The sequence below is a fragment of the Montipora capricornis genome, chromosome 1, assembly GCF_036669925.1.
Source record: "Montipora capricornis isolate CH-2021 chromosome 1, ASM3666992v2, whole genome shotgun sequence".
NCBI classification, from domain to species: domain Eukaryota; kingdom Metazoa; phylum Cnidaria; class Anthozoa; order Scleractinia; family Acroporidae; genus Montipora; species Montipora capricornis.
Window position 1 is genome coordinate 52609981 of NC_090883.1, and position 26154 is coordinate 52636134.

Below are 26154 nucleotides of genomic sequence, written 5' to 3' on the forward strand. Positions count from 1 at the left end.
CACAGTGATTTTTTTCCTCACCAAATTTTGTCAAGCCTTATCAAACTTCAAATTTTTGTTAGGAGTGTCAATTATACATATTTTACAACCTAAAGAAAGCGTTTTCAAGTGCGGCCTCGATTAGCAAATTGAAAATTTAGCGGAGACAATTTTTTTTGTTGAGCCAAACAAATTTCTTCAGCCTAGTGCGTATGGGCCCTTAACTCGTCTTCCCTTTGTTTTTTTACCGAAACTCCTCTCTTTTATTGATACGACCGTTACTTATTTGGCTACGCTATGCCTTTTTCTATCCACGCCAAAAGTAAAATTTAATGTTGCCCATGCCATCCTTGATGCGTATATTCCATGACTAACTTGCGACTAAAAATAAAATTTTAGCTGCAGTAAATTGGATGAGCTGATTGCTTGTATTAAAGTAAAGCTAAAATAAGCGTAAATGTTCCTTCAATTGAAAAAAAAAAAAAAAAAAAGAGACACAGAAACAAACCGAGTCTAAAGTTTCTTGCCAAAATTTTCCTTTCATGTTTATCACTCAAACGTTTACACTCGTCTTCAATTCTGCTGTCAAAAAGACGAATTCAAAGTCGAATTCACTGAATTCACTTTGCTCACCGCGTTCGTTTTTAATTACCACCTTTTTTCACACCGTTATCTCAATTATATGATCTTACTTCTTTAAGCAATTGCCTTTTTTTTGTTTAAGCAAAACTTTTCTCATTTGATCGCATACTTAAAAGTTTGGAAAGATTTGCACGAAGCCGAGCTCTCTCTTTGTAAACAAATCTGTGATTGACAGACAGCTTCATTTTTTACGGATGGTCTGAACTGACCGAAAACGAACAACGACTCCCTAGTGTATGTAGTGTCGCTGTAGTTTGCTGCAGCGAATAAAAAACAAGTTATTTTAAAAATAATGTTGCTGTTTAGATGGTCCCTTTCATTACGAAAGGGCTTATACGAAAATGATTTTGTCGAGCGTTGACTTCAAAATTTGCATGTTTTTGTTTTGTCTCACGCTCGCCTGCGAGCAACTACATGTAGAATAGGTAACTCGCTGTTTGTTTGTTTCGTTTTTTTTTTTTTTGCACGGAACGAGGTAGTTTTCGCAAATTAGGTGACATCCTTTGACGCTCTCGTTTTCTGTTGCATCCGTACATCAGTTGTTGTTGATCTTTTTTTTTCACTTTTGACGTTGTTATTTGAGGAATTTACGCACTTGCCTTAAAGCTGGCATCGTCGGAATGACTAACACTCCGACTGGACGGATGACTCAGAGCGGATTATCTCCTCAAAAATGAAAAGTTAATGCCTTATCCTTGCCGGGTCGAATAGACCAGGCAAAGGAAAGTCCTGCAAAAGCATTTTCTGTAGAGATAGAGCAAACTGCGAGTTTGTTTTTCACCTCAATATTTTTTTTTCGCAATGGCGGCGTCCAAAAATTGTCGCCGTGAGCTCATGTGTCAAAGTTGTGTATTAAACAACTTTGACGGTCAAACTTGTGTAATACACAACTTTGACGGTCAAACTTGTGTATTACACAACTTTGACCGCCAAAAGTGACGGTCAAAGTTGTGTAATACACAAGTTTGACCGTCAAAGTTGTGTATTACACAAGTTTGACCGTCAAAGTTGTTTAATACACAACTTTGATGACAGTCCGGAAACAATCTGACAGGTGTTATTGTATGCCATGGACAAAGTTAGGCGGACGTGCACAATTTAATTTTAAAGGTATAAATATAGCTTACAATAAAAGTTGTATTGAGAATCGACAAAGCCAGTGACCTCAGAAGCCTTGTGCATATTTTCAATGGGCCTTCATAAAATCCTGTTTAAAAAAGTTGTGTACTTCGTCTTTGGCTGACCTGTATTCGAAGCGGGTTGAAATGACATGGTGTCAATCAAATGTAACAGGTCAACGTTCAAATTCTTTTCATTGATGTCCTCCACTTCAGCATTCTTCTTTGATATCCTCTTTGAATGTCTTGTTCTTCTTATACTTTTAGTATTGGTGCCTTCCGGTTTCTTTGACTTTGAAGCATTTCCGTTTGTATGTGCCACTGATGACCTTTATACATGTAGGCAGGAAAGGAAAACCAAAATGACAGCATCAACAGTGATTTAAAGTGGTACTATGATCAAAAAAATCTCTTCCTTTTTTTCTTCAGATTTTGAAAGTGTGTTTCCTCATGAACACCTGCCCAGCAAAATTTTGAGCTTTGATTTCTATCCAAAGGCTGTTTACTTTGAGTGTAAGTTTTGGATTTCAGGGTCTGCCATATTACTCACATTCAAAACTGGCCGAATGGACCTCAGAGGGTTAGATCTAAAGAAAAGTGACATCATTCACTGAATACAGCTTAAAACCTCAGCATGTAAACCCAGTTTATTATGTTATATGCAAAACATGAGTTTAAAAACCTGAAAGACTGAAACTCCCGTGCTACATATTAATTCAGTCGCATACAAACGCATTGCATTCTTAAACTAGTGAGTTTTTGACATCATTTTCTCCTCAATCCAGCTCTCTCAAGATTTTAAAGTTAGCAATGGCAGGCCCTTAAATAGAAAAATTCCAGTTAAAATAAACAAGCGCCTTTTTGAAATTAAGGCTTAAAACTTGGGTCACTTAGATAACATATTAAGTGGTTTTGCAAGAAACCCAAAAAAAAAAAAGTATTAATTTTTTTATTATAGTTGTACCACTTTCATATTGATTATTAAATGTACCGGTATGTGAATATGGTAATCATATACATGGCCAGAGAAGAGGTTTATAAATCCAAAATGATTGTATGCACAACCAGATAAAAGCAAACTTAAGAATATGTGAAGGGCTTTAGTTGTGTGGGTGGAATGCCGGCCATTCAAATGCTAACAATACTGTAATTTATTAAATTAGTGACCTCTTTTGCAAATTAATTTTTGTTTTGGAAATAGCCAAATGGTCCCATGGATAAGGTCCCTCTTTCAATTGGGACTCTTAACAGAAACCGCGTGTTAATTCAATTTAAACTAGACTAACTGTACCTCAATGGCAAATTAAATTTCATAAATTATAGAATTTCACAATGATGGTATAACGTGTACAGTAGTTATGTTATTCAATGGGTAAATAAATTTTGGTCAAATTTTTCAAGCAACAAACAAATTGGATAAATAATATTGAGCAAACAATTAACTGTTGCAGCCTAGGTTGTACACTAAACTAATGGAACAAAAAAAAATCCTACCAACCAAATAATTTCTCTTATCAATAAAACACAACCTTTGATACAATCGTACAGCGCTAGCAAGTACCTGATGCTGGTTTCTGATAAAAGCTGAGTTGGCTGAACCTCAATAGCTTGATCAGCATTGTCTATAAGAATAATGGTCAACAGTTCAAGACAATTTTGGATCTCTCAAAGAAGAGATAAAATAGTACATGTCCTCATTTAAATTTATTACATGTATGTGTATGAATTACAGACTGTGCTCTTGTAGCAACTTTTAGTGAACTCAGACTTATGTACTGACTATAAACAGTGAGTCACATAAACACAGGCTTTTTTTTAATTTTATAGTAAGTGACACTTGTTCAAAGTTATTATCATTTGATACTCATCCAATATCTGACAGTTGGTTTTTATGTGGCTGAATGTAATTTAGGCTAAGTTAAACTTGAGCCAATGCGGTCAGCGGCGGTTTGCGGCGGCCATGCGCGGGGGTTCGCATTTACGGGCTTTGTTGCAGGTGCCTTTGTATTGAGTTCCAGCTACGTTTTCTTTCGCCGACTTTAAATTTGCCTGCCTTGCTTGCCATAGTCAAGTGTCTTTTTGCTCCCACTCCCCCCACCCTTTCTTGTCGTGTGACCTTGGTAAGTATGTGGGTTGGTAAGTATATCCACTGTCAGTGTGATGATGCCAGGTGGTTGCCGCTCTCAAGGTTGCCATGGATACCTGTACGCTTGGCTTGCATCACCCAAGGCACCTTCCCCAAGCTGATCTATTGGCGAAGAGTTTAATGCACAGTTCTTTCAAGCGTGTTGCTGTTTTTTTAGGTTTTGTCGGTCTGTCTAAGTTGTACTGTAAAGCCCATTATTTTACTGTACAGAAACAAGAATAAAGTTCTGAGGAAAAGGAAACTATAAAGAATTATATAATAACCCAAGTTATTCACGGATTTTGATTGGTTCTTGCCTATGATCTATTAGAGGACAGACGCACGATTGACATCACCATCAGCTTTTATGCGAGTAAAGTTTAATTCTTTATTATATAAAACAAATAGATTCCATGTAGCCGTGGGTCTTTTCAGTAATAGATCACAGAAGACGTCAAACTATGGTAAGAACATCAGTGACACACTCGGCTATCGCCTCGTGTGTCACTTTTTTGTTCTTACCACATTTTGATGTCATCTGTGATCTATTACTGAACAGACGCACAGCAACATGGAATCTATTTGTTAATCTGACCCCAACCTCTACACTCTGAATGTTCAAACCTTCTGTAGTTACAAGTACTTTCAATGGGTTATTATAAGTCTTCCTCGATTTTTACAATTACCTACATGGACCTAGCATTAGGATTTTGGGTCTGTTCTGTCTGCTTGCAAAATAATTAAGTTTTCCATTTAGAAGAGCTGATCCAAACACAAGCCTCAAGAGAGACCTTAAATTAAAATAAACATTTTCTTGTATTCCACAACCAATTTGGTCCAGTTTGTTTCAAGCAAAAACTGTCATCAATTGTTAATGCTGAATGAGTATGACAAAGTTAGTACTGGGAATTCTTGAACGTTCATTTTGAGCTTTACCATTCTTATTGGTCCAGATTTATTCCCAGGATTTTCCAAAACATCCTGTCTGTCTATGCATGCTGCTCTTAATTGTTACCTTTTCTGGAGGTGGAGTCAAGAAGATTGTGTGAAGGATCACTGACTGGACTGCTGTCAACTGAACATGTTTTCAATGGCAGTAAAGGTGGAGAACCTGCATGAACATCAATTGAAGATAATTTTACTGCAATCCATGCCACGGCCAGTAAACTCTATCAGTATGTTGTGCACACTCCACTTGATGCTTACTCAAGTTTACAGTCATGTATTAATAATATTATTAATAGGGGGCCAAAATAGAAAATAAGCATTTAGGTAACCCTTTCACTCCTGTGGGGTTCCCCATTGACAAGTAAAATCGTCTGGCATTAGAGTAAAATCTGTAAGTCTCAGTGGCCCTTACAGGAGTGAAAGGGTTAAACTTAAATACACATTTACAATCAACTACAATAAATAAAATGCAAACTGCAAGAGATTCTCTATTTATTATAAGTACTTTTATTTCACAAACTATAGTCACATTAACAACCCTTGAATTCGAGGCAGGTACAAAAGTCGGACAGGATCAACTTGGATTGCTCACCTCGGATTAACATCAAAAAATGATAATTATTATAAGGCCTCGAGAAATCACCCTAGCCTTAATCTTTAAGGTAACCTTGGTGAAATCAGCGCAAATGTTGAATAGTTTTGGCAAGCTTACAAAACCGTTTTTCGCTCAATCTGAGGTGGGCGATTTGAGTTGATCCGAGTTGATCCAGCCCGACTTTTATACCTGCCCTCCAAGGATGTCGCTAAGAATGCAATGTAATTTCATCCGGTTGAAGGTTGTTATGAGGCGGTAAGTTCATGCTCTGAGCATCAAAGGGACCTGGTATTAAACAAGATCCTTCCCAGTGTCTTGCAACACGAGGCATTCTTCAAGATGGCCAATACGGGGAAAGAGAAGACATGGACTACAGTACCTAAACTTCTTTTTCAATTCATTTGCAATTTCATTTCCAGTATCAATAAATTCTAGTGATAATTCCATATACTATAAACATACTGGTATATACTGGTCAACATATTGAATGCAGAATGCAGAGAATGGATAGAAAAATGTGCGATCTTCTTAGTCACTTCGATTGACGGACAAAATTCAGCCGGCGATAATCCCTTTCCCAAGCAGCAATTTTGGCCGGCAGCCGCCAGTAAGCGACATCCCTGGCCCTTAAATTTTAATAGTAAGGTGAGGTACATTCTTACCTGTTGGAACTCCCGAATCATCTTGAACAGCAACTTGTAAATTACGCACTGCTTCAACGATTTCACTCAGTTTAGGGTTTGGTGTAAGGCTTCTAATTAAAAAAAATTTTAAACTGAATAAGGACTTAAAATAAAATGCCATCCACGCAACAGTGAATGAAAAACCACAGAGCACTCGGGCCTGCAGATATCCTTTACATTATTTCAATGGAACAAAAAAACTTGTGATTGCAGTGTGTAAAAATTGATGCTACATTGAATGACCTATTCATCAGGCAAATGCAGTTCTAAGCAACGTATATCAGCTGGTTTTTGCTGCTTTTTAAAGGCCCACATTTGCTCAAAGTCATTGTGCACCATTACTGAATTTTGTGTAATGTGCCGATCAAATCGAAACCTCAACAGCCCCCCGGGCAAACCCCGGGCGTTTGACAATCTTCTGTGTCTGGGGAGTGGGGAATTTGACCTTTGCCTGCGCCAAAAGCTACCGGTATAAAACACGTGTTTGGACGAGATGGAAGAGTTTAAAGGAAGAGATGTAGCTTCTGTGAGTGATTGGCTTACAAAAAGGGTCTTCAAAAGGTATTTATTAAAGACAGGAAGAGCCGGCGATGATTCTTCTTTATTAGGGCATTTGAACACCCTTTTGGCCCGAGGGGGCGGGAATTTGAACAATCCAACCTTCAAGTTCAAAAGCCTGGGTAGGGGGGGGGGATGTTGAAGTTTCGAATTGATCGGCGCATAAGACGAAACTGCACTGTACTTATTAAATACAGCTGTAGCTGACATGCTGTTTCAGCATGTGATTTGCGTGAGTGCATTCAGCCAATCAGATCATGCATTTGGACAAGCTGTCATTTGAAACAGAAACAAACAACCACAATGACTTTTGAACGAATGTGCGCCTTTAGCTATGACTTATATCAAACTAAATTAATTAAGGTACAGTTGTAATGTCTCTTTTTAACTGTTCAAAATAAACAACTGCATTCCTATGTGGAGGTTGGGTGCCTGAGACATCCTGGAACTTCCACTATTGGCAGCCATCTCCAAAATAGAGACTGCACCAATAGCTGGCAAAACCTGACACCCAGCCAAGAGCCCCCACGCCCCTGAGAAGACAGGCACTGCGTCACACTGCTAAACAGTGGAAAAGTGAAGGAGGGGGTGAGGGATAGGGAGGGGAAAAAAATCACTAAAACGCTCCTTCTCCCCGCCATAGCAATAAATAGGTTCTACACCCTCAAGTATGAGGAATATGACGCATTTAACTTCATTAATTAAAAGGAAGAATGTGATATAATTTGTTCCATGTTGTTCGATATCTCATCAACAAAGAAAATCAGTACTAAATGTTGCAGAAAGCACAAAGTCCCACAATAAAAGGATTCGTGAACATTTACTGAAAAACACAACACAGATCTAACTTGATTGTAAAATTTCCAGTTTCCCTTTGGTACCCCTTAAGAATTTCACTGTATTCCCTTCCCTGCCTTTCCTCTTATGTCACTTACATGTACAGCCCTCCAGTTTCTTAAAAAATGGTTGCTGAAGAACAACAAAAAAGACGAGGATCTGGAACCACTAGAACCCTTCTTTGAGTATTCCCTTCATAGTCTAACCATTACACTCCCATTAATATTGACAATCACTGAGGGCCGGTTGTTCAGAGCCTGGTTTTAATTAGCAACTATTCACCAAAGTGGAGGTGGATAGTGGTGGATATTAGCCATGAACCGACACTGAGGTGAATACCCCTGTAGTTGTTTTAGTATAATTATACTAATACAGTTAGATAACATAGCACAAAAAGATGATTTTCATTCATTTATTTCTGCAAAGATTACAACATTCTCGGGCGCAAATTCCACGCAAATTAATTACTCGGAGGTGAATAGCAATGGATATCCGGAGTTCGAGTGGCCAATCAGCATGCGAGTTCAACGCTATCCACTGTTTTGGTATATATCAATAGTGGTTAGCACTCGCCATTGGTTAAATAGGTTTCAAAACCTATATCTTTTTATGGTATTTAATGCTGGATAGTGCTAACGATGCTTCAAGTAACTCAGGCCAGGTTAGCCTTCGTAGCTGGTGGTATTTTAGGTGCACGGAAAAAGTTTTGGCGGCGGAGCCACTAATCGTGAGCGGCGAAGCCGCGAGGAGAATGGGGAGGACGATTAGCGGCTCTGCCACCAAACCTTTATTCCATGCGCCTAGAATACCACCAGCTATGCAAAGGCTAAGGCCAAGTCAATAGTAGTATTTATCATGAGAGTACACAGGACTTTTCATTTTTTCTGTCTAAGAAAACATTGACCTGCGACCTATGTTTTGTACTTGCTGCCATCAGTTACATACCTTTTGGAAACAGGAGTTTTGCACAGAGGACAATACCACTTATTCTTTGATTTCTTGCTGCTTTTCTCAAGAACTTGCTTGATGCACTTACTGTAATGTGGGCAAAAATGTCAAATTTCCGTAAAGCAATTTTATTGTCTCAAGATTAATTTAATGACAATGCAGGGGAAAGAAATGCAAACTACACTGTACAGAAATTGAAACTCTTCAAAAGTTCTGCTGAGCAATGTACTATGATAAATATTATGTTGTAATTAATTCACTTGCTATACATGCATATAATACTGTCATAGAAATTAGATGGTGTGTATAATTTTAGAAATTTTATGTAGCCTGGACTAAACAAATGCATAAAATACAATTCCTTGAAATGTCTTTATTTACAGGTTACTTACTTATAAGAAACACTGTTGGGAAAAAGGAATTGCTTCTATAACAAGACAAATATTTTGAAGACATAATTTTTGTTTTTTTTTGTGTTGATTCAGGGATCACACCCAGATTGGAGAATAACTTAATAAAAACAAGAAAAATGACTGTGATGAGATCAAATTTATTAGTTTTATTTTAAAAACTTAAGGTGATATATCACAACTTTAAGTCCAAACCGGGAGACAATGCTGTAAAACTTTGTTTACACCTCCTTTATAAGGAAATTACGGAGTTAATCAAATTATAAATCAAATTAAGCTACAGGTTTCGCCAATTGCTACGATAAGGCCACGAAACTTACCCACAAAACTGATGATTACACTTAGTCGAGTGAGGATCCTTTAACAGCTCAAGACTAAAACAAAGAGCGAAGATTAAAACCACACACAAACACTGGTTCATTCGTTGCTTGAGGACTTTGACCGATGAAGTGCGTTTCCAGCATCTAAACAGTATTTTCATCATCTTACCATATAGAGCATTCAAGACTCTTTTGCATTTGCCGAAGGGCTTCCAACACATCTTGAACCTTCACTGGCATAATTTGTACCTTGTTTTTCATAAGAACAGCAAGAAAACAACCGAAAGCTTTAGACATAGAGGAAAGTAATATTTGAAACACAGCGCGCCATTTTGAACTTACCGCCAAAAATGGTATGAAATATGAAATATCGATATGTTTATTTCCATAGAATATCGATTTGAGGCGAGAAATATTGGTAATCTCAATACCTCGTAAAAATGATTTGCAGAAGACGGCTTACTCTTTGGCACCTATGAGGTACGTATTTCATCGGTTTCTTTGGAGCTTGCGCTTTCCGGGAAACCGGCAAACGACAAAATCTGTAAAATCGGAAAGTAGTATCGCTGTGGTATCGATGAAGATGGACAAATCGTTAACGCAATTTGTTAGCGCAGGTTTAGTAGTCCGCATGCGGTAGACGATTTGTGCGCTGACCACATTATATGATTACATACATATTTTGTAGCAAGTAGTGATACAAAATACACGTGACACAACCTACTGTAGAAGAAGTAACATAGTAACAAATTCGCACGTAGGCTCGCTTTGAAAGGAGGCAGACATGAGCATCAGAAAATACTAGCACTGCTTGCCTCACTAGTGCTATCATGTAAAAATTTATCGTATCGAAATTATGGCGATTGTTACAATAGATTTCGGCGATCTTGAATTCTTTGAAAAATGTGGTGGGGGAGCGTTTGGTTCTGTGTATAGAGCAAGGTGGAGATCGCAAGACAAAGAAGTTGCGGTGAAGAAATTACTGAGCCTAGGAGACGAGGCAAGTTGAATCGAATTAATCATGAATTGAAGGGTTACAGTTCATACTTGTATATATGTGCGATCAACACACTGTCACCATATGCATCGTTACACGATTCTTCTCTCCAGAAAGCTACAACGATTTCCCCTTGTGAAAAGAGGCTACTATATCCCAGAATTTAAATTTATGGACTTCAAGGGTCGATCCACATCTAGTGGCGAAAAATCAGAGTAGTGTTGATCCTATATACCGTCACTATCAATCAGTCACAATAGTTATTTACGTATCTAGGCGTTCTAGCGTCTTGTGGCGCTAATTGGGGAAATGTTCAGGCCATGGGAACTCCGTGCCCTGCTCTTATCAATAAATAGTGAGGCCCTCACAGTGTAAATTCCGACAAGCAACAAATTGGCCCAAAAAGTAGCGACAGGACATAAAATGAAATTCCGACAAAAGACATCCCTGCCCAGCAAAATTCCAACAGTGACGTCAAGGCCGAGAATGAGCCGATTAAACCCATAAAGGCGAGTGATTTTAAAATTCAGACAAGCGACACGGGGAGGCCCCCCCTCCTCGTCAGGGCCTCAATAGTGTGTGGGATCTTTAAGCTTAATTAATGAGTAAAAAGGGGAGAGCTGCAGGGAATAATTATTCGCATGCCCAGGAGAGGGGCATGGGCAACTGAGGGTAATGATGATTACTCCTTCCGCCACCCCCGCAAGGCTTGTGAAACTAGAGAAGAGGCGACGAAATTTGAAAAGTTTAAATGAAGAAATCCTTGAGAGAAGACGAGGAAGGAGAAGAAGAGAAATTTTCAATGAAAATCAATGTTAAGCTGAGAGAAATAGAGCGAGAGACGAAACACTTATTTACAACCGTTAGCTTTCAAGTAATGTTTTCCTTCTTAATATATGCCTCGCTGCCTCACATATTCTGCAAAACTAGCTAAAAACATGACGAAGGCCTGAAAACGTTTGCATTTTCACGTTAATGAGTCCCATGAATGAGGGTCCGTGACAAGAAAAGGGGAGAGCCGCGCAGGAAATATAGTTTATGCATTCCCAGGAGAGGGGCATGAGCAACTGAGGGTAATGATGATTATATTACTCCTCCCCCCACCCCTGCTAGGCTTGTGAAACTAGAGAAGGAGGAACACAGATTCTCCTTTTATCTATTTATTTTTTAATTCAATCATAACTATTATGTTAATAACGTCCCACAGAGTTTGAACTATTAAGGCATAATTAATGCGTTACACGGTTAAAACAGTCTCCGCAGCTTTTAACCTGTTACAAAAAAGAGTGATAAATGCAGTGTATAGAAGCTTACATGTACTTGTCAACAAGTTATTCTCTTATTTATCTATACCTACGGCTGTATTCTTTGTGCATGGGATAATACTTATGGTGCCCCTCTTTCTCTATCCTGCAAACAGAGTCTCTTTCAATCTTCCTACAGTAGATAAGTCGGGGAAGAGGAGAGAAGACTCTGCCAGCCGCTTCTCCAGTATTTGTACTAATAAAGCCTTGTTTTCTACCATGTAGATTTATATAAACAATTATTGTCCATAATAATAAAAATAAATTAAATGTTAATTAGCTCGAGATACATGTATGAATTTTATGCTGTCGTGGCAAGAACAAAAATATTTAACCTCATGAGTGAGATATAATTATTCTTGGCACTTAACCATAAAATTCATATCTTTTTGCCACTGTGTAATAGTGTATCCTCTATTTACCATGTTACTATCTTACATTCATCTTACAGGCCAGTGTATTGAGTGTGCTAAGTCACAAGCACATAATTAAGTTTTTTGGTGCTGTGAATTCCAAGCCAAACTTCTGCCTTGTAACAGGTTAGTGTTGAAGTTGTGCGCCATCCCTGTGCACACCCCACTTCAATAATTGAACTGGTTTGAAAGAAATAAACCGGTTTGAGAAAATTTAAACCAAAAGTCAAATTAAACCACAACATATATATTGTGGAAATGTGTACCGAAATTGTCCAAGTATTGATGTTTGTAATGATCGGTGACTTACATGTAAGTAACGCTTTTAGTGCATTTCTCTTGCCGTGCCGTGTATTTCTTTTTCGATGTAACAAAGACATTCAACTGATCGTGCAGTATCCCACTTTCTGTGTTAATTCAGCTGCTGTCATTCCTCACACCGTCACTAAAATTTCAATCATTGCTCCCAATGTATACTTTGAGACACACTGTAAACTTTACTAGACTTAAATGGTCAATGTTCTTTAGAAATGCTTGGCTGCACTTTTCAACTTTTCGCAAGAGGTCTCTCAGGGTGAAATTGATACACCTGCATGATGTCAGCTAAATTGTGCATGTAATTTTTCTGTTCTGTGCCGGGATGATGAACTAACTTTTTATCTAAACGGTGTAAACCATTTCGAAACCAAAGGTAAAATACTACATCACTCATTATGTCGCTATTTCACCATAACCTAGTCTTTTCCAATAGAGCTTGCGAGTTATATATTATTCCAATCACTTTTAAATATAGTCTTTTGTGCAAGCGAATGAAAACTATTCGCAAAGAGAGTGATTTTTGGCTATGCCCACATAGCCAGACTCCGTGGTGCCAAGCGTGTCTGTTTCTTATGTCAGGGAGGGAATGTAATTTTTTACTGATCTCATAAACTGGTTATCTAATTCTTTATACTACAGAAAGTGTGTGACATTTTGATTTCTGTTATTATTCCAACTACCATGGAGATTCTTTTACAAATATTCAACATTTAAAACCCATTCCGGCAAACTGAAGTTGCCTGCTTTTTAGCAGAGAAATGGAATAAGAAACGCTTGTCTTATTGTGCATCGATTTGGAAGGGTGTCAGGTAATGTTCAAAGTTTTAGTATCTACAATATTTTTCTTCTGTTATTTCATTTTCTTTTGTTTTCCCGAAACTACAATATAAAACTGAAAAGTAAACAATATTTTCATGGTGACTGTGACCTTTTTCATGGCGTGAAAGGGACATTTCGCTCACATTCCGATACTTTTTACAATTTCACGGCCAGGATGGTGAAAATAGCCATAGCGTGAAATTTGGATAAGCCCCCTTTTTGCATGAAGGGTCACAAAAATATTAATGGTTGATCAGACTCTGATCCTTCCCAAGCTTGTACCTCATACTCTCCTTGGTGAGAGCGATTGATCATCACGACAACAAACACCAGGAGAGACAAGGTGCCCCCCCCCCCCACCTTCCTGGAATATTCCACATGTGATCCCCACTGTACCCAACACTTCCCCATTTGACGTCAACACAATCAATCATAAACGTACTACCACACAACAACCTTCACATTGTCAGCTGCCTTCACTGTATCCAACATTTCAACAATCCACGTACCATATCATAGACCTTTCCATAATCTCTGCACACCATTGCCAAACACCTTTCCTTTGCCCGAGCCTCCCTTAACTCTACCTTGTCTTGTCTAATTTGGACTTTTCAATCACACACAACTGCTACAGTATTGTAAATGTAGCTTAATAATAATAGTACATGTATGTCCATTGTACATGTACATGTATGTCTGTTCCCTGAAGCAAATGAATGTTTGATTCACATATCCTCAGGCGTCTTATAATAAGAGGTAAGTTCTAGATCTGAAGCAACATGTCCATAATTAATAAGCCATTGTGTTAAAGGGGCTGAGATTTTGTTGAGAGACCCCTTTTCTTCCTTTGTACATTGTATAATTTTTTATTATTAATTTTTTTCGATGGAAACAAATTATGAATACGGTACCTACATTTTTTATCCCACTTGGGCTTCCAGTAGCTCATTAAGGGAATGCATGCTGGCACATTTTTGTATCTGGAACATTAAAACAGACTTAATTGAATGTGTGGCTTTTAAATGAATTGAACATAATTATTAATAGATTATGTTTTTTTTTTCAGAATATGCTGCTCAAGGATGTTTGTTTGATTATTTGGCAAAAAACAAGCTTAATTTTGACCAGATTCTTAAATGGTCTACAGACATAGCACTTGGTAAGCACAAATTACATTTAAAAAAAGAATTGTGGTGTCAAAAATTAAAATTAAAGTAGTTGGCTGGTGTTTTGAATCATACACAGTGACAGTCATGTTTGCTCTGAAAGTAGCTGCAATAATACCATTTACAGCACAGTACAATAGCACTGCTTTTGAACAGTGGTGAGAGATTCCAATGAAGACTAAAGCAATGAAGTACTATACAGTACATGCATGTACATGTATATTGGCCACTCCTGTAGTGTCAGCTAGGACGTTTTTGACATCATTAATTAATGCATACACTGTAGGGGATTACTTCAAAAATACTTGTCTTTGAATGTGTGTATTCCACCTTTTTATTGCTACATGTAGAAAGTGATTAGCAGGGTAAGGTGAAACTCTTACAAAATTGTAAAAAAAGTCTGGTACAGATTAATAACATGTATCTTGAAGTTCACAACAGTCACGCATCTCCAAGGGCAAGTGCCCAGTTGGGCACTTGTGTGGTAAAATAAAGTAGGGTCATATAAGACAGACAAAGTTGTTGAAACTGGTTGGAGGTACAATTGTACATCACAGCCTTTCTTAACTCGAGGAAAAAGAAAGGACTCTGCAGAAATCGTGTAACCTCTTTGTTGAGTATGCACAAGCCATTGCTTGGAGGCATTTTCAAACTCAGGCCAAGTCTTGATCGCAGTCCTAGACGCCATTTTGATTTTTGTACTGAAGGCTTGATTTTGACCTTTGCCTTGTCAAAAATACATGAACATATGATGTGTGCGCTGCCTAAACCAGTTTGACCAGTCTGAGAGTGAGTAGCCCAGAAACTTGGGTTTTGGCAACTTAAAAGACTTAACACAATTTTCAGTTTTAGAGAGGCTCTGCCAGCAGGGTGGAGGTACATTGTACCTGTACCTTATTAAGCAATTGACTCCTGAAAGTTAGACTTAAGGGGCAGGGTGGCTCTTGTAACTACAGTAACAGAAAAACAAAGGTTGCTAAGGAAGCTCTTTCACAGTGTAGTCAAGAGTCCTACAAAAGGTTGCAGGGGTGGTTCTTTGAAGTACATTGTAAGCTTTTTCAGTGGAAATCTGAAATCAAAAGGTGCATGTGCAATTATCCCCAGTTCATTGTCCTGCATTTCAGTGAATTAACAATTATTCACCGAAGGCGAAGTGATTATCGGTGACTGTTCACCGAGACGAAGTCGAGGTGAATATTCACCGATGATCACTGAGCCTGAGGTGAATAGTTGTTTTAGTATAAATCCACAGGTGATAATTTCAAAAAAAGATAAAAAAAAACATTTCAACGCGAAACCATCTTCACTTACAGTGGCAAAACGACTACTGGCAGCCATTTTGTCCGTCAAGGTGATTATTGGCTGATAATCCGAGATAGAGAGCCAATGAGAGCACGTGATTTTGTATAATCACCTGTGTATTTATACTAAAACAGATTAATATGTAAAAACTCGTACATGTAGGAAACAAAATAATTAAAGGAAGAGGTGGTTTTTTGACCTGATGGGAACCGTCCCATCCTTTTTTTTGAAAAGTGTATCAGAGGAGGGCCAGTAATGATGCCTTAAGGTTTTTTGTACTGTACTGTACTGTACTGTACTGTTAGAAGGTTGTACAGGTGTAACAAGTCAAAGAGCTCAACCAGTATTCCTCCATCACATGGTGACAATTACCAGGTGTTATAATTTTACATTTTTTATTGCAGTACACAGACAATTACTGTAGTTTGAGACCATTTTATTTTTTCTTTTCATTTTTGTGTTAAAGCTATTAATTACCTACATAATGAAGCTCCAGTCAAGGTTATCCACAGAGACTTGAAGTCAAAAAATGGTAAGTTTGTGATTGACTTGGTCCTCTGAGATTTTTTTGTAGTACACATATTAAAGGACAATCAAATCCAATAAAGTGAGCAATGAGTTCTGTGTACACCTGTAGTTACATGTAGCTACTCTGTACTGTGTTGATTGTCAATTTAATGTCTGCAGTTCATTGCATTTTTGATTTAACTGGTTTGTTCTTTTGTCTCCATTACATTTACAGTGGTAATTTGTTCAAACTTGTGCATAAAAGTAAGTCTGTAAAAACAATTAAATATCAGTAACATTCTAGGCCCAGTTGTTCGAAAGCCGAGTAACTTAATCCAGTATTGGCGTAAACTTTTGTTTCATGTTTTCTACTTTTTGGTGAAAGTTTCTTTCAAATGCTTATTTTTGTTTTTCAAGATTGACTTCTTCTAATGTAAATCCGAATATCAGCGTTGAACAGCATTTGGGAGTTGAGAAATGAACTTCTTGGTTAATTTTTAATCTGGGAGAAGCGTTAATCAGCTTTTGAACAACCAGGTCCTGTAGTTCTGATCTGATCTGAGTATTATCTCTGTTGAAACTTTGGAGGAGATCAAGAAATGAGGCCCTCTCTCACCTGAAGCTTGATTTCTGAGAATAAACCAGGTCATGCCACAAGCCTTTCTTGCCAGAAATGTAAATAATCGCATGGTAACCGTAACTACCTGTGGGAGGCGCGGTGGCCTCATGTTTAGTGCGCTCGACTCCGGGCCCTGGCCGGGGACATTGTGTTGTGTTCTTAGGCAAGACACTTTACTCTCATGGTGCCTGTCTCCACCCAGGTGTATAAATAATATTGGTACTGGCAAATTTACATGTAATGCTGGGGCTAGCCCTGCGTTGGACTAGCATCCAATCCATGGGGGAGTAGAAATACTCCTTGTTGTTTCATGCTACAGAAACTGGGATAAGCTCTGGCCTAATGGGCCACTTGGCTCGTAAGCAGACTTTTCCTACATGTACCTACGTGTATAATACATGTAATAAAATTTGTTTATACTTTACATGTATGCGTAGAATTTCATACCCAGTGCTAATGGCACTAGGACCTGTATATAATGTAGTACAAAATTAATCTATGCATTGGTACTAGCCTGTTGGTAGTAAAGTGATATAGTAAGTTTTATTATTTTATTATGTATAAAAAATTATATCGTTGAGCAATAATATTAAACTACAGTACGTGTACATGTATGATGAGTAGCACAATCATGATGTACATTTGGGAAACCAGTATCTTGAGCGAACACTTCGGGTCATATCTCTGCTCGTAAAAAGCGTTAGCCACTCAAATTTTGCAGATATACTTCTTACATATTAGGGAACATTTACTGTGTAGATTAGCGAAATCGGTCGCTTAACTTTAGAATAAACGGATTCGGTTGTTCACTTTGTGGACAAAAAATGGCGCGTCACGCGTAACACGCAAACGAGCAAGACAAACAAAATAAGGTTCGTTAGACGGCTTGTTCTTTCCTCATCACAACGAAATCAACAACATATTTCACATTCACAATGTTGCAACTAGTAAACAAAAAAAATGTGGTTAATTTCTCACCTATGAGAGAAAAGAAGGCGAAAAGCACAACAGTCTTGAGCGTCACGCTCCTAAAATCTTCGGTGCTGTTTTTACAATTTGCGGCTGTAACCTTCGAATGTTTTGTGGTTAGGCAGAATTAAGTATGGTTCGAGAATGCTCATTTGTGGTAGTTGCTTTGGAGAAAGTTTCACCAAAAATTTCTCAGCACACGAGAAGCCAGAGCATTTTTTCTCAGTCTGAAACAAATCGTCCGCCATTACAATTTGCTTTAGGACCGAAGCACAGCTTCGTGAAATGTCCTCTGTATCTTGCGTGTCCAAGCTCACATTACGAAATCCAAAGAAAAACAGAATGCTCATTTCACGTACAAATTACACGCCAAAGCTCAGAAAGAACCAATTCAAATTGTGAAAGAATGAGACCTCTTTGTGAGTCTGAAACACTTCTTGACTTTGAGAGCGCGAACGAACCAAAAGTACACTTTGATCGCTTTCCCCTTGCAGATCTGCCATTACAACGTTTCGACACGTTCCCAAACGTTCCCTCAGAACCAATAGTGATAAACAAGCTTTGCTACCAGGCCTTAACTTGTTTTTATCCAGTTATACGGGTTTTTTCCGGACTTGAGCCGATTTTTGCCCTGTGTTTTGCAATCCACGTGGAAAATTTCGCGGGAATTTCACAATTGCGAATCAAGCAATTAACATCTCTGTAATGTCAAAAGTTAAAAATAAGAATAACTCAGGTCTTTTAACACAGTTTATAAGCTCAATCTAGGCAAAATGAAGAGATAACCATGCCCGCAAGGGATCATGGGTAAATTGAAAATTGCTCCATCAGTACAAAAAATTACATTTTACATTAAGATATCAGCTTAAGAGGTTATTTGATTGTGTTAGGTTCATTTTCATCAAATTTTATGACAGTATGAAAAATTTTGTGAAATTTCACTATGTTACACAAATGTACATCATGATTGTGCTACTCATGTAACATACTTTAAGAGTTTTTCTCCCAGTCCCTAGTTTGTGCGTTAACCCATTGACTCCCAGGGGTTCCCCATTGACAAGTGAAATTGTCTGGTGTTAGACAGAGTAAGATGTAAATAGTACTATATGTACACTGTAAGTCTGGCTGGTTCAGGCTGGTTTGGGAGTCAAAGGATTAAAAATTAGTCAAACCTGTAAAGTTTTGTGAACATGTCCCCATTAACCCTTTGACGTCCAAACCAGCCTAAACTGGCCAGACTTAGTACTACATCTTACTCTCTAACGCCAGATGATTTTACTCGTCAATAGGGAACCCCTGGTAGTCAATGGGTTAATTAATTTTCAGTGCGAACATGAATTGTGTCAAATAAATTAAAACCAATCGATCATCAATGTCGAAATTATTGGTTTTGGTACATCATCATCGTTATGAGTATTACCGGTAATAATGATAATTATGATTATTGAAGAAATTATTGTTATTGATAACGTTTATGATGATGATGATGATTGAACATGTAACTGCAGTTATCCTCATCATCATCATCCAACAGTTTCCATAATCCTTGAATTACGCATAATTTTGTTTTAGATTTGCGATTTTGGTACATCAAGATTCCACACCAACACAACTAAGATGTCGATGGTAGGAACATATCCATGGATGGCACCTGAGGTATGCTCACAGCTGTAGATCTGATGACTTTCCATTAATTATTATGAACATTGTCTCCAGTCATTGTTAATAATTTATTAAGTTAAACTTAAAGGTGAAATAATCCTCTGGTCAGCAACTACTGTGGTGCAGAGTGGATTCCGAAGGGAATGTTTACATGAATCTCTACAAATTTTCACTGTAATCAGGGCTTGAGGACTAACTTTTTAGCTCACTAGCCTAGTGGCTATTAGCAGGTCTGATTTCACTAGCCATCATTCAAATTAGACTCGTGTAATGGTGTTCTCACAGGGCTGCCCGATAAAGAGATAAACAAATAACAGCGCATGCAAAATGCTGCAGCCAGGCTTGTAGCAGGTGCAAAGAAACAGGAGCACGTCACACCTGTACTACAAACGCTTCACTGGCTGCCAATCAGAGCCCAAATTGATTTTAAAGTTCCACTTAGTACATATAAAGCATTAAATAATCAGGCTCCAGACTATATTATCTGAAATTTTAACAAAATACAAACCAACGCGCAAACTTTGTTCCGCTGATAAGAACTTGCTAATTGTACCTAGAACTGACTCTAAACATTATGGTGATAGGGCCTTTAGTGCAGCAGCCCCTAGACTTTGGAACGCCTTGCCACTAAATATTCAGAACTCAGTTAACTATCTTTTATCTTTTCCATAAATATTTTGATAAATTTGTAATACCCTGTTTTTATTATTTTTTTTCTATTTCTTTATTTTAACATTTAAATGAGTATCAATATTATTATTTTTTACTTCTGTAAAGCATTGAAACTTGTAAAATGCTATATAAATTATTATCATTATTATTATTATTATTATTATGATTGTTATCATTACAACATGCACAGTTTCACTCATTCATTGTGACTATTAATTTTAAAGGAGCTCAGACATTTCTTGTTACATCATCTAAAAATTATCACGAAAAAATTTCCAAGTTTGTTCACTTTCTTTTTCAAAAAATATTTTTCTCACAACGGCAAAGGGTTTATGGCCTTGAGGCAATTAATGTTATTGCTCGCGAATAAACGACACAAAACACAATATGTGGGCCAAGTTAGGCAGGGAATATGCTGGCAAGGCTTGGATGAAACCACCGACTGGAGAGACCGGATAAGGGGCCTCGGCACATGTCACTTCACCGAGGGGGTGCCTCATGCCTGTGCTGCAAGGCAGGCATGGTGGATGGCATAGTGTCCTGGGGCCAAGTTGACCCAGTCCAGCAGTAGAACAACATGCCGCAGACAGCAATTCCCTGCCCCTAATTTATTACACGCCTTACAGATTAACTTTGTAAGAATTTACTGCAAGAGATAGATGCAAAGACCAGAGTACGGGAAAAAAAAAAAGAAAAATTATGCAGTATATATACGGGAGGGGGGAGGGATGACCTCTGAAAATAGGGATTACTGCACGCAACAAAGGCAGAAATAAAATGCCTTTGGATTACAGAACATGTGGTACCAAAGAGGCCACCATGTGATAGGAACGCGACACGGAGACCAAGGGCTCAAAGGTTATCGCTCGTAAACATTAACTTGTAAACATTAAAGTTTTATACTAAAATATCACTTAAATTCTCACTCACCCACTGCCAATTTAACTTTGCAACTCACAATTTACATTTTTAGTGGGCAAAAGCAACTGTTACTGTAACAGCTTTGCACGCCCTGCACATGCGTTTTTCACTTTTGTCGATTTCTTTGCTGTCATCTGCAAAACAACAACGTGAAATAGCTCAATTTGAGGTTTTATGAAGATTGGTTAGTACTTGTACTCCTCAACTTCACAACAAATTAACGCCAGCTGTTGAATTTCCCAGAAAAATTCTGCATCTCACACATGTTGTCTGAGAAAATGCTGTAATATCCAGAAAGGGGCTACATGTATGTCACGTTATTTTAGGGTGTTTCGGGGAAATCTTTTAGTTTCTCACGAGTTTGAAACTCGAAAATGGCAGTGTTGAAGTCCTTTACTGTTAAAACTATTGTTAATGTCACAACATAGTCAGTTTTTGAAAAACATTGGGCCGGCTTTTTTTACGATTACCCAAGTGCAATCCGTTTCAGTCTTGTCCATTCTTGTCCATCCATGACTCTCTTTCCTTTTAGCTGTATTTCTTTTATGTTGTTCAGCAGTTTTAAGTGGTTATTATTGCAATGTTTCAATCTACTTTTTGGGAATTCTGGGTGTCATGAAATTACATTTACCCGGTACATGTGTTTTGTGTGAACTAGCCCCTTTAATATTTGTATTTTTTTAAATTTGTATAAATTGTTTTAATTTTCCCTAGCAACACTTAACAATGTGTTTTTCCTTTTTTTTTTTTTCAATAGGTCATTCAGAGCTTGCCTGTTTCTGAGGGCTGTGACACATTTTCTTATGCTGTGGTAAGCACAGATTGTACGCCAGTATTTCTGTACTCACAAGAACATAAAAATAATTTAATTTATTTGCAAACTTTTCTTAAGCTTGAGTTCATACTAAATAATAATTATTATTTTATTTCTGCTTACAGTGAGTATCAATCAATCAATCCAATCAATCCAATTTTGATCCGGGTTTATCCCTGTAAACGGGGATGGCCGGATTTACCCCACTTTTTCAGCAATCTTTCTAACTCCCACTCTCCATCTCACTCGATTCATGGCATCCTTTTTCTCCAAACCAACGCTCTTGCTCTCCTTCTCCACTTGCGTCTTCCATGTCTTCTTATGTCGTCCTCGCTTCCTCTTGCCCTTCACTTCGAACATCAACGCTTTTCTCAGAACATGCCCATCATCCCTCCTCAACACATGCCCGTACCATCTCACTCCATTTGCCTTTGCCATCTGAACCACTGTTTCCTTCAATCCCAACATCTCCATCAGGTCCTCTGTCCTCTTTTTCTCCGTCAGTTTTGCACCACACATTGCTGTCACCATTGCTCTCTCAGTCCTTCTCAAAATTGCTGTCTCATTTTCCATCAGACACCATGTCTCACTCCCATATAACATCGCCACTCTTACGCAACCCCTATAAACCATTCCTTTCACCTTCAGCGAGAACCTTGATGAGTTCAGCAACTCTCCACATTCCCTGAACTTCACCCAGCCAATTCTTGCTGTTGCTGTCACAGCTGCCTCGCAGCCACCACTTACATTCACCCTATTCCCCAAATAACAGAAACCTCTCACCATTTCCACCTCTTCACACAACTCCTCCACTGGTTCCACTAATCCATCAGCTTGCTTCTTGCATCTTCCACACACAAAATCTCTCCCCAACCTTGAGGTCACCCTCCTTACTTTCGCACATCTTCCATGGATCCATTTCCCACATTTCACACAAAACACTGAATTTGCCATTACTTGCTTCCCACAAATACCACATGGATCTACCTTTAAATCACAGACACTTCACCTTCTGCCCCACTCACTACCACTTTTGTCTTCCCGAGGTTCACCTTCAGCCCCTTGCTCTTGAATGCCTCCTTCCATTTCCAGAACTTCTCCCTCAGTCCCTCCATCATCTCACTCCTCAAACCATTTCTCACACTCTCCACAACCACATCAACCACGCTCGCAAAAACCAACGCCGACAACACGAATCCCTGGTGCACATCAACTTTCACCCCTTTCTTCTTCCCACAAACCTCATCACATGCCTTTAAAGCCCCTTCCTTAAAACATTTCCACAAGTTAGCTGCATCAGGGCTTACCAGCTCTCCTACTCTCCCTTCAAATCTTGCCCTTGTATCGTCTTCCTTCAGCTTCCAAACCTTCCTTCTTTCAATTGCTTTCTTTCTCGCCACCTTCTTCTTAACCAGATCCGTGACCACCAACCTGTGCTGAAGCTCACCTGGGATGACCTTCACATCTCTAATATACTTTCTATTTCCCTTTCCAACCAGTACAAAGTCAATCTCCGTCTCATTTTCCCCTGCGCTGTACATCACTTTTCTCTTCTCCCCTTTGAACTATGTGTTTGCCACACTCAACTCCTTTTCATCACAAAACTCTAACAACACATTTCCTTCCACATTTCTCTCCCCAATTCCATTTCCTCCATGCACACCCTCAATCCGTTTCCTAACATGTCCATTAAAGTCACCCATACCCTATACTAGCTCACCCATGTTGTGCAGATCCCACTCACTCCTCAAATCATCATAAAAATGCTCTTTCTCTGCACCCCTTCTGCCACTTTGCGGACCATACACACCTATAATTTTCACCACTTCTTCCTCAAGTGCCATCACTACCGTCATCACTCTGTCGCTCTTCCTTCGCACCTCCACAACCTTCTCACACAGCTCCTCCTTCACCAAAACTCCCACACCTCCAGTACCATCACTATTCCCAGACCACCACAACTTATACGTATCTCCTACCCTTCACACCCATAAACCGCACTCCTTGTCCTCTCCACCTCACTTCCTGCAGACAACACACATCCATCGTCCTCTTCCTCAGTTCCTCACACACCTCTGTACCTCAACCACTCAAACTCCCTACATTCCAAGTCCCCACCTTCACCCCAAGCGGCTTATCAGGCTTCCCATCATTCTGCAAGCAGTGCTTGCGCTGCCCAAGATCAGGGGTTGCACCTTTCTGTTTGTGGTAGGCAAGTGCGGCCCACCCCAGTGTTTGGGCTGGCTGGTGCCCACGTTTTCTTGCTGTCATCATGAGGGTTTTATTGGAGCGCATAGTTTCTACATGTATGGCGAGCATGCCCTTGCTTACCCCCAACCTCGGTTTTCGGACATGAGTGGTCCAGAGAATAAAGCCTCTCCAACAATTTTGAGAAATGTGGTGCCAAACTACAGCTGTAGCTCGGGAGGGCAGGGACGCTACTCCCTGAGACTCCATATGGAGTCCCCTACCCATTACATCAACGAATGATGTAATTATACTTGCCCTATTGTGTGAATGTTCAAGAGATTGTTATAGAGGATAATTATTACATGGCCATGCGGAGATACAAAATTTCTCTTCGAGTGTTGATATTTTTGGACACGAGAAGAGAAATTTCATATCTCCAAGCGGCCATGTAATATACTGTTTATTATATAAACACCAATGAAATACTAAATCATCTCACGAAAGGCATCGAAAGGCGCGATTTTCTTATGTAACCATAGCAACAGCGATCTTTTCATGTGTGAAAATAACATGTCATCTTCACGTGTGAAGATATCATGTTTTCCGGAGAAAGCTCACTTGGTATTTCATTGGTGTTTATATAATAACAAGTAATAATGACTTGTTACAGTACTTGAGGGAAGGAGGCAGTGTGGCCCAGTGGTTGGGGCACAGTTTGCCTTGAGATCCGGAGATTGGGGGTGCAAGACATGCTCTGACCACTCGTGGAATTTGTTCCTGGCAATCCCTTGTTCAACCTCTCAGCTGCACTTGTAAAGCCAACTGGTTTGCCTCCGACCAGTTGGGATTCTTAACAGTTGTTGTTGAATGTTCTGTTCAGTAATGATTGTGTTAAATTGGCCCTGAAAAGCCTCTATGGGGAGTGGTCAATAAGTATGACATGACTTTGTATGTATACGTGTATGTATCAAGGCTGCTGCCTAAAAAAATTTTTCCGGAGCCCTATGGGCTTCCAACATTAAAAGTTATTAGCCCGAATCATTTTTTCAAGAGTCCAGAATTAATTAATTAAAAGTGATGATGAATCACCTTGTGATAAGTTTGTACACGTTCGGGCTACTCGTTCTGAAATTTGGTTACCAGCGCTAGCAAGTAAGGTGCCGCAGGCGACTGGGCGACCATTAGGCAGCAGCCTTGAGTATGTACATGTATGTATGATTGTATGAATGTACATGTATAACGAGCCTGGAGTCACTTGGTTATTATCAACTTAAGTCTAGAAATGCATACAGCCATGTACAGCTGTATACTACAATGCACGCCCAATTTTGATATCCAAGACAGAGTATCCCTTTAAGTCTAAGCATCATTTTGCTAGAGGTCAGACATGTATTTCTAGCATTAAGGTACATGTAAGTCTAAGGGCTATTAGTGTTGCTTTTGGTTTTGGGTAAAGGCAGCTGTTTCTCCTCACGCTTGGCGACGTGTATCAAAATTGTTGTGCATCTAATTACGTGCTAGCTCTGGCAAATGACTTTTCAAGTGCATCATAGTGTGTTTAACCCTTTGACAGATAAACAGGCCTAAACCTGCCAGACGTAGTATTTTACTCTGTCTTATTAACGCCAGACAATTTAATTACTCATCAATGGGGAACCCCCAGGAGTCAGTGGGTTAAAAAATTTCTCAATACAATTCTCTTCTTTCTCAAATCCCATAATACAGTTGTACACCTTGTTTACCCCCCAAAATTTACACAGGCATTGTTTTCAATTTCTCTTCATGTCCCAAAAGAAATAGAAAACAATGATTATGCTTTTTTTTTTTTTGGGTGGGGGGAGGTAAACAATATGTATTTGGGGATTTGAAAAAGAAGAGAATGAAAAAAATAAAAATAATAGTACTTAAGTAACATTGTAGATACAGCTGTATATCTAATTATTTATATCAACCTTTGCAAGTAATATCTCATTCTTAAGATTTTTGAAGGGCAATAGAGATCTTGTTAACAGTACAGATGTGTTAAATCTTGGTACAGTTGCGTGATCACCATTGCAAAATACCCTGTGCCACTTCATAAAATCATACATGTACCTAGTTCTCCCCGGTATACATGTAGAAATAAACTTTCTCAGCATCCATTTTATGTTATTTTTATGCTACATGTACATGTATAAAATGAAAAATAATATTTTTTATTCTATGAAGTAATTAGGTGATACACATATTATTGCATTGGGATTTTATAAGTACATGTACTTTACGGCCATGTGTATTTCTATGTTTTTTGTAGATCTTGTGGGAGTTGTTGACCCAAG

The 26154-nt window shown here is 38.7% G+C and overlaps 2 protein-coding genes across 8 annotated transcripts in view; one reads left to right on the plus strand and one right to left on the minus strand.

Moving 5' to 3' along the window:
* LOC138048320 (breast cancer type 1 susceptibility protein homolog) overlaps window positions 1–9824 on the minus strand; it is a 33098-nt gene extending 23274 nt beyond the window's left edge. For 3 of the 7 annotated variants that reach the window (XM_068894600.1, XM_068894598.1, XM_068894605.1), the window contains exons 1-7: window positions 9333–9499; window positions 9164–9217; window positions 8431–8520; window positions 6070–6161; window positions 4880–4975; window positions 3301–3361; window positions 1866–2068 (exon numbers count right to left, since the gene is read on the minus strand). In XM_068894600.1, coding sequence (XP_068750701.1) covers window positions 1866–2068; window positions 3301–3361; window positions 4880–4975; window positions 6070–6161; window positions 8431–8520; window positions 9164–9217; window positions 9333–9460 — 724 coding nt within the window. In that variant the 5' untranslated portion in view covers window positions 9461–9499. The other 4 variants (XM_068894602.1, XM_068894601.1, XM_068894603.1 and 1 more) reach the window with 4 other exon arrangements.
* Window positions 9825–9912: 88 nt separating this feature from the next.
* The window catches only part of LOC138048396 (mitogen-activated protein kinase kinase kinase 20-like), a 43378-nt gene continuing 27136 nt past the window's right edge, over window positions 9913–26154 (plus strand). Inside the window, exons 1-8 of the mRNA XM_068894606.1 lie at window positions 9913–10163; window positions 11916–12003; window positions 14081–14173; window positions 15949–16014; window positions 16225–16253; window positions 19150–19233; window positions 21590–21643; window positions 26130–26154. The exon at window positions 26130–26154 is cut by the window's right edge and continues 62 nt beyond it. Of these exons, the coding sequence (XP_068750707.1) occupies window positions 10020–10163; window positions 11916–12003; window positions 14081–14173; window positions 15949–16014; window positions 16225–16253; window positions 19150–19233; window positions 21590–21643; window positions 26130–26154 (583 nt within the window). The 5' untranslated portion in view covers window positions 9913–10019. The remainder of the gene's footprint in view (window positions 10164–11915; window positions 12004–14080; window positions 14174–15948; window positions 16015–16224; window positions 16254–19149; window positions 19234–21589; window positions 21644–26129) is intronic.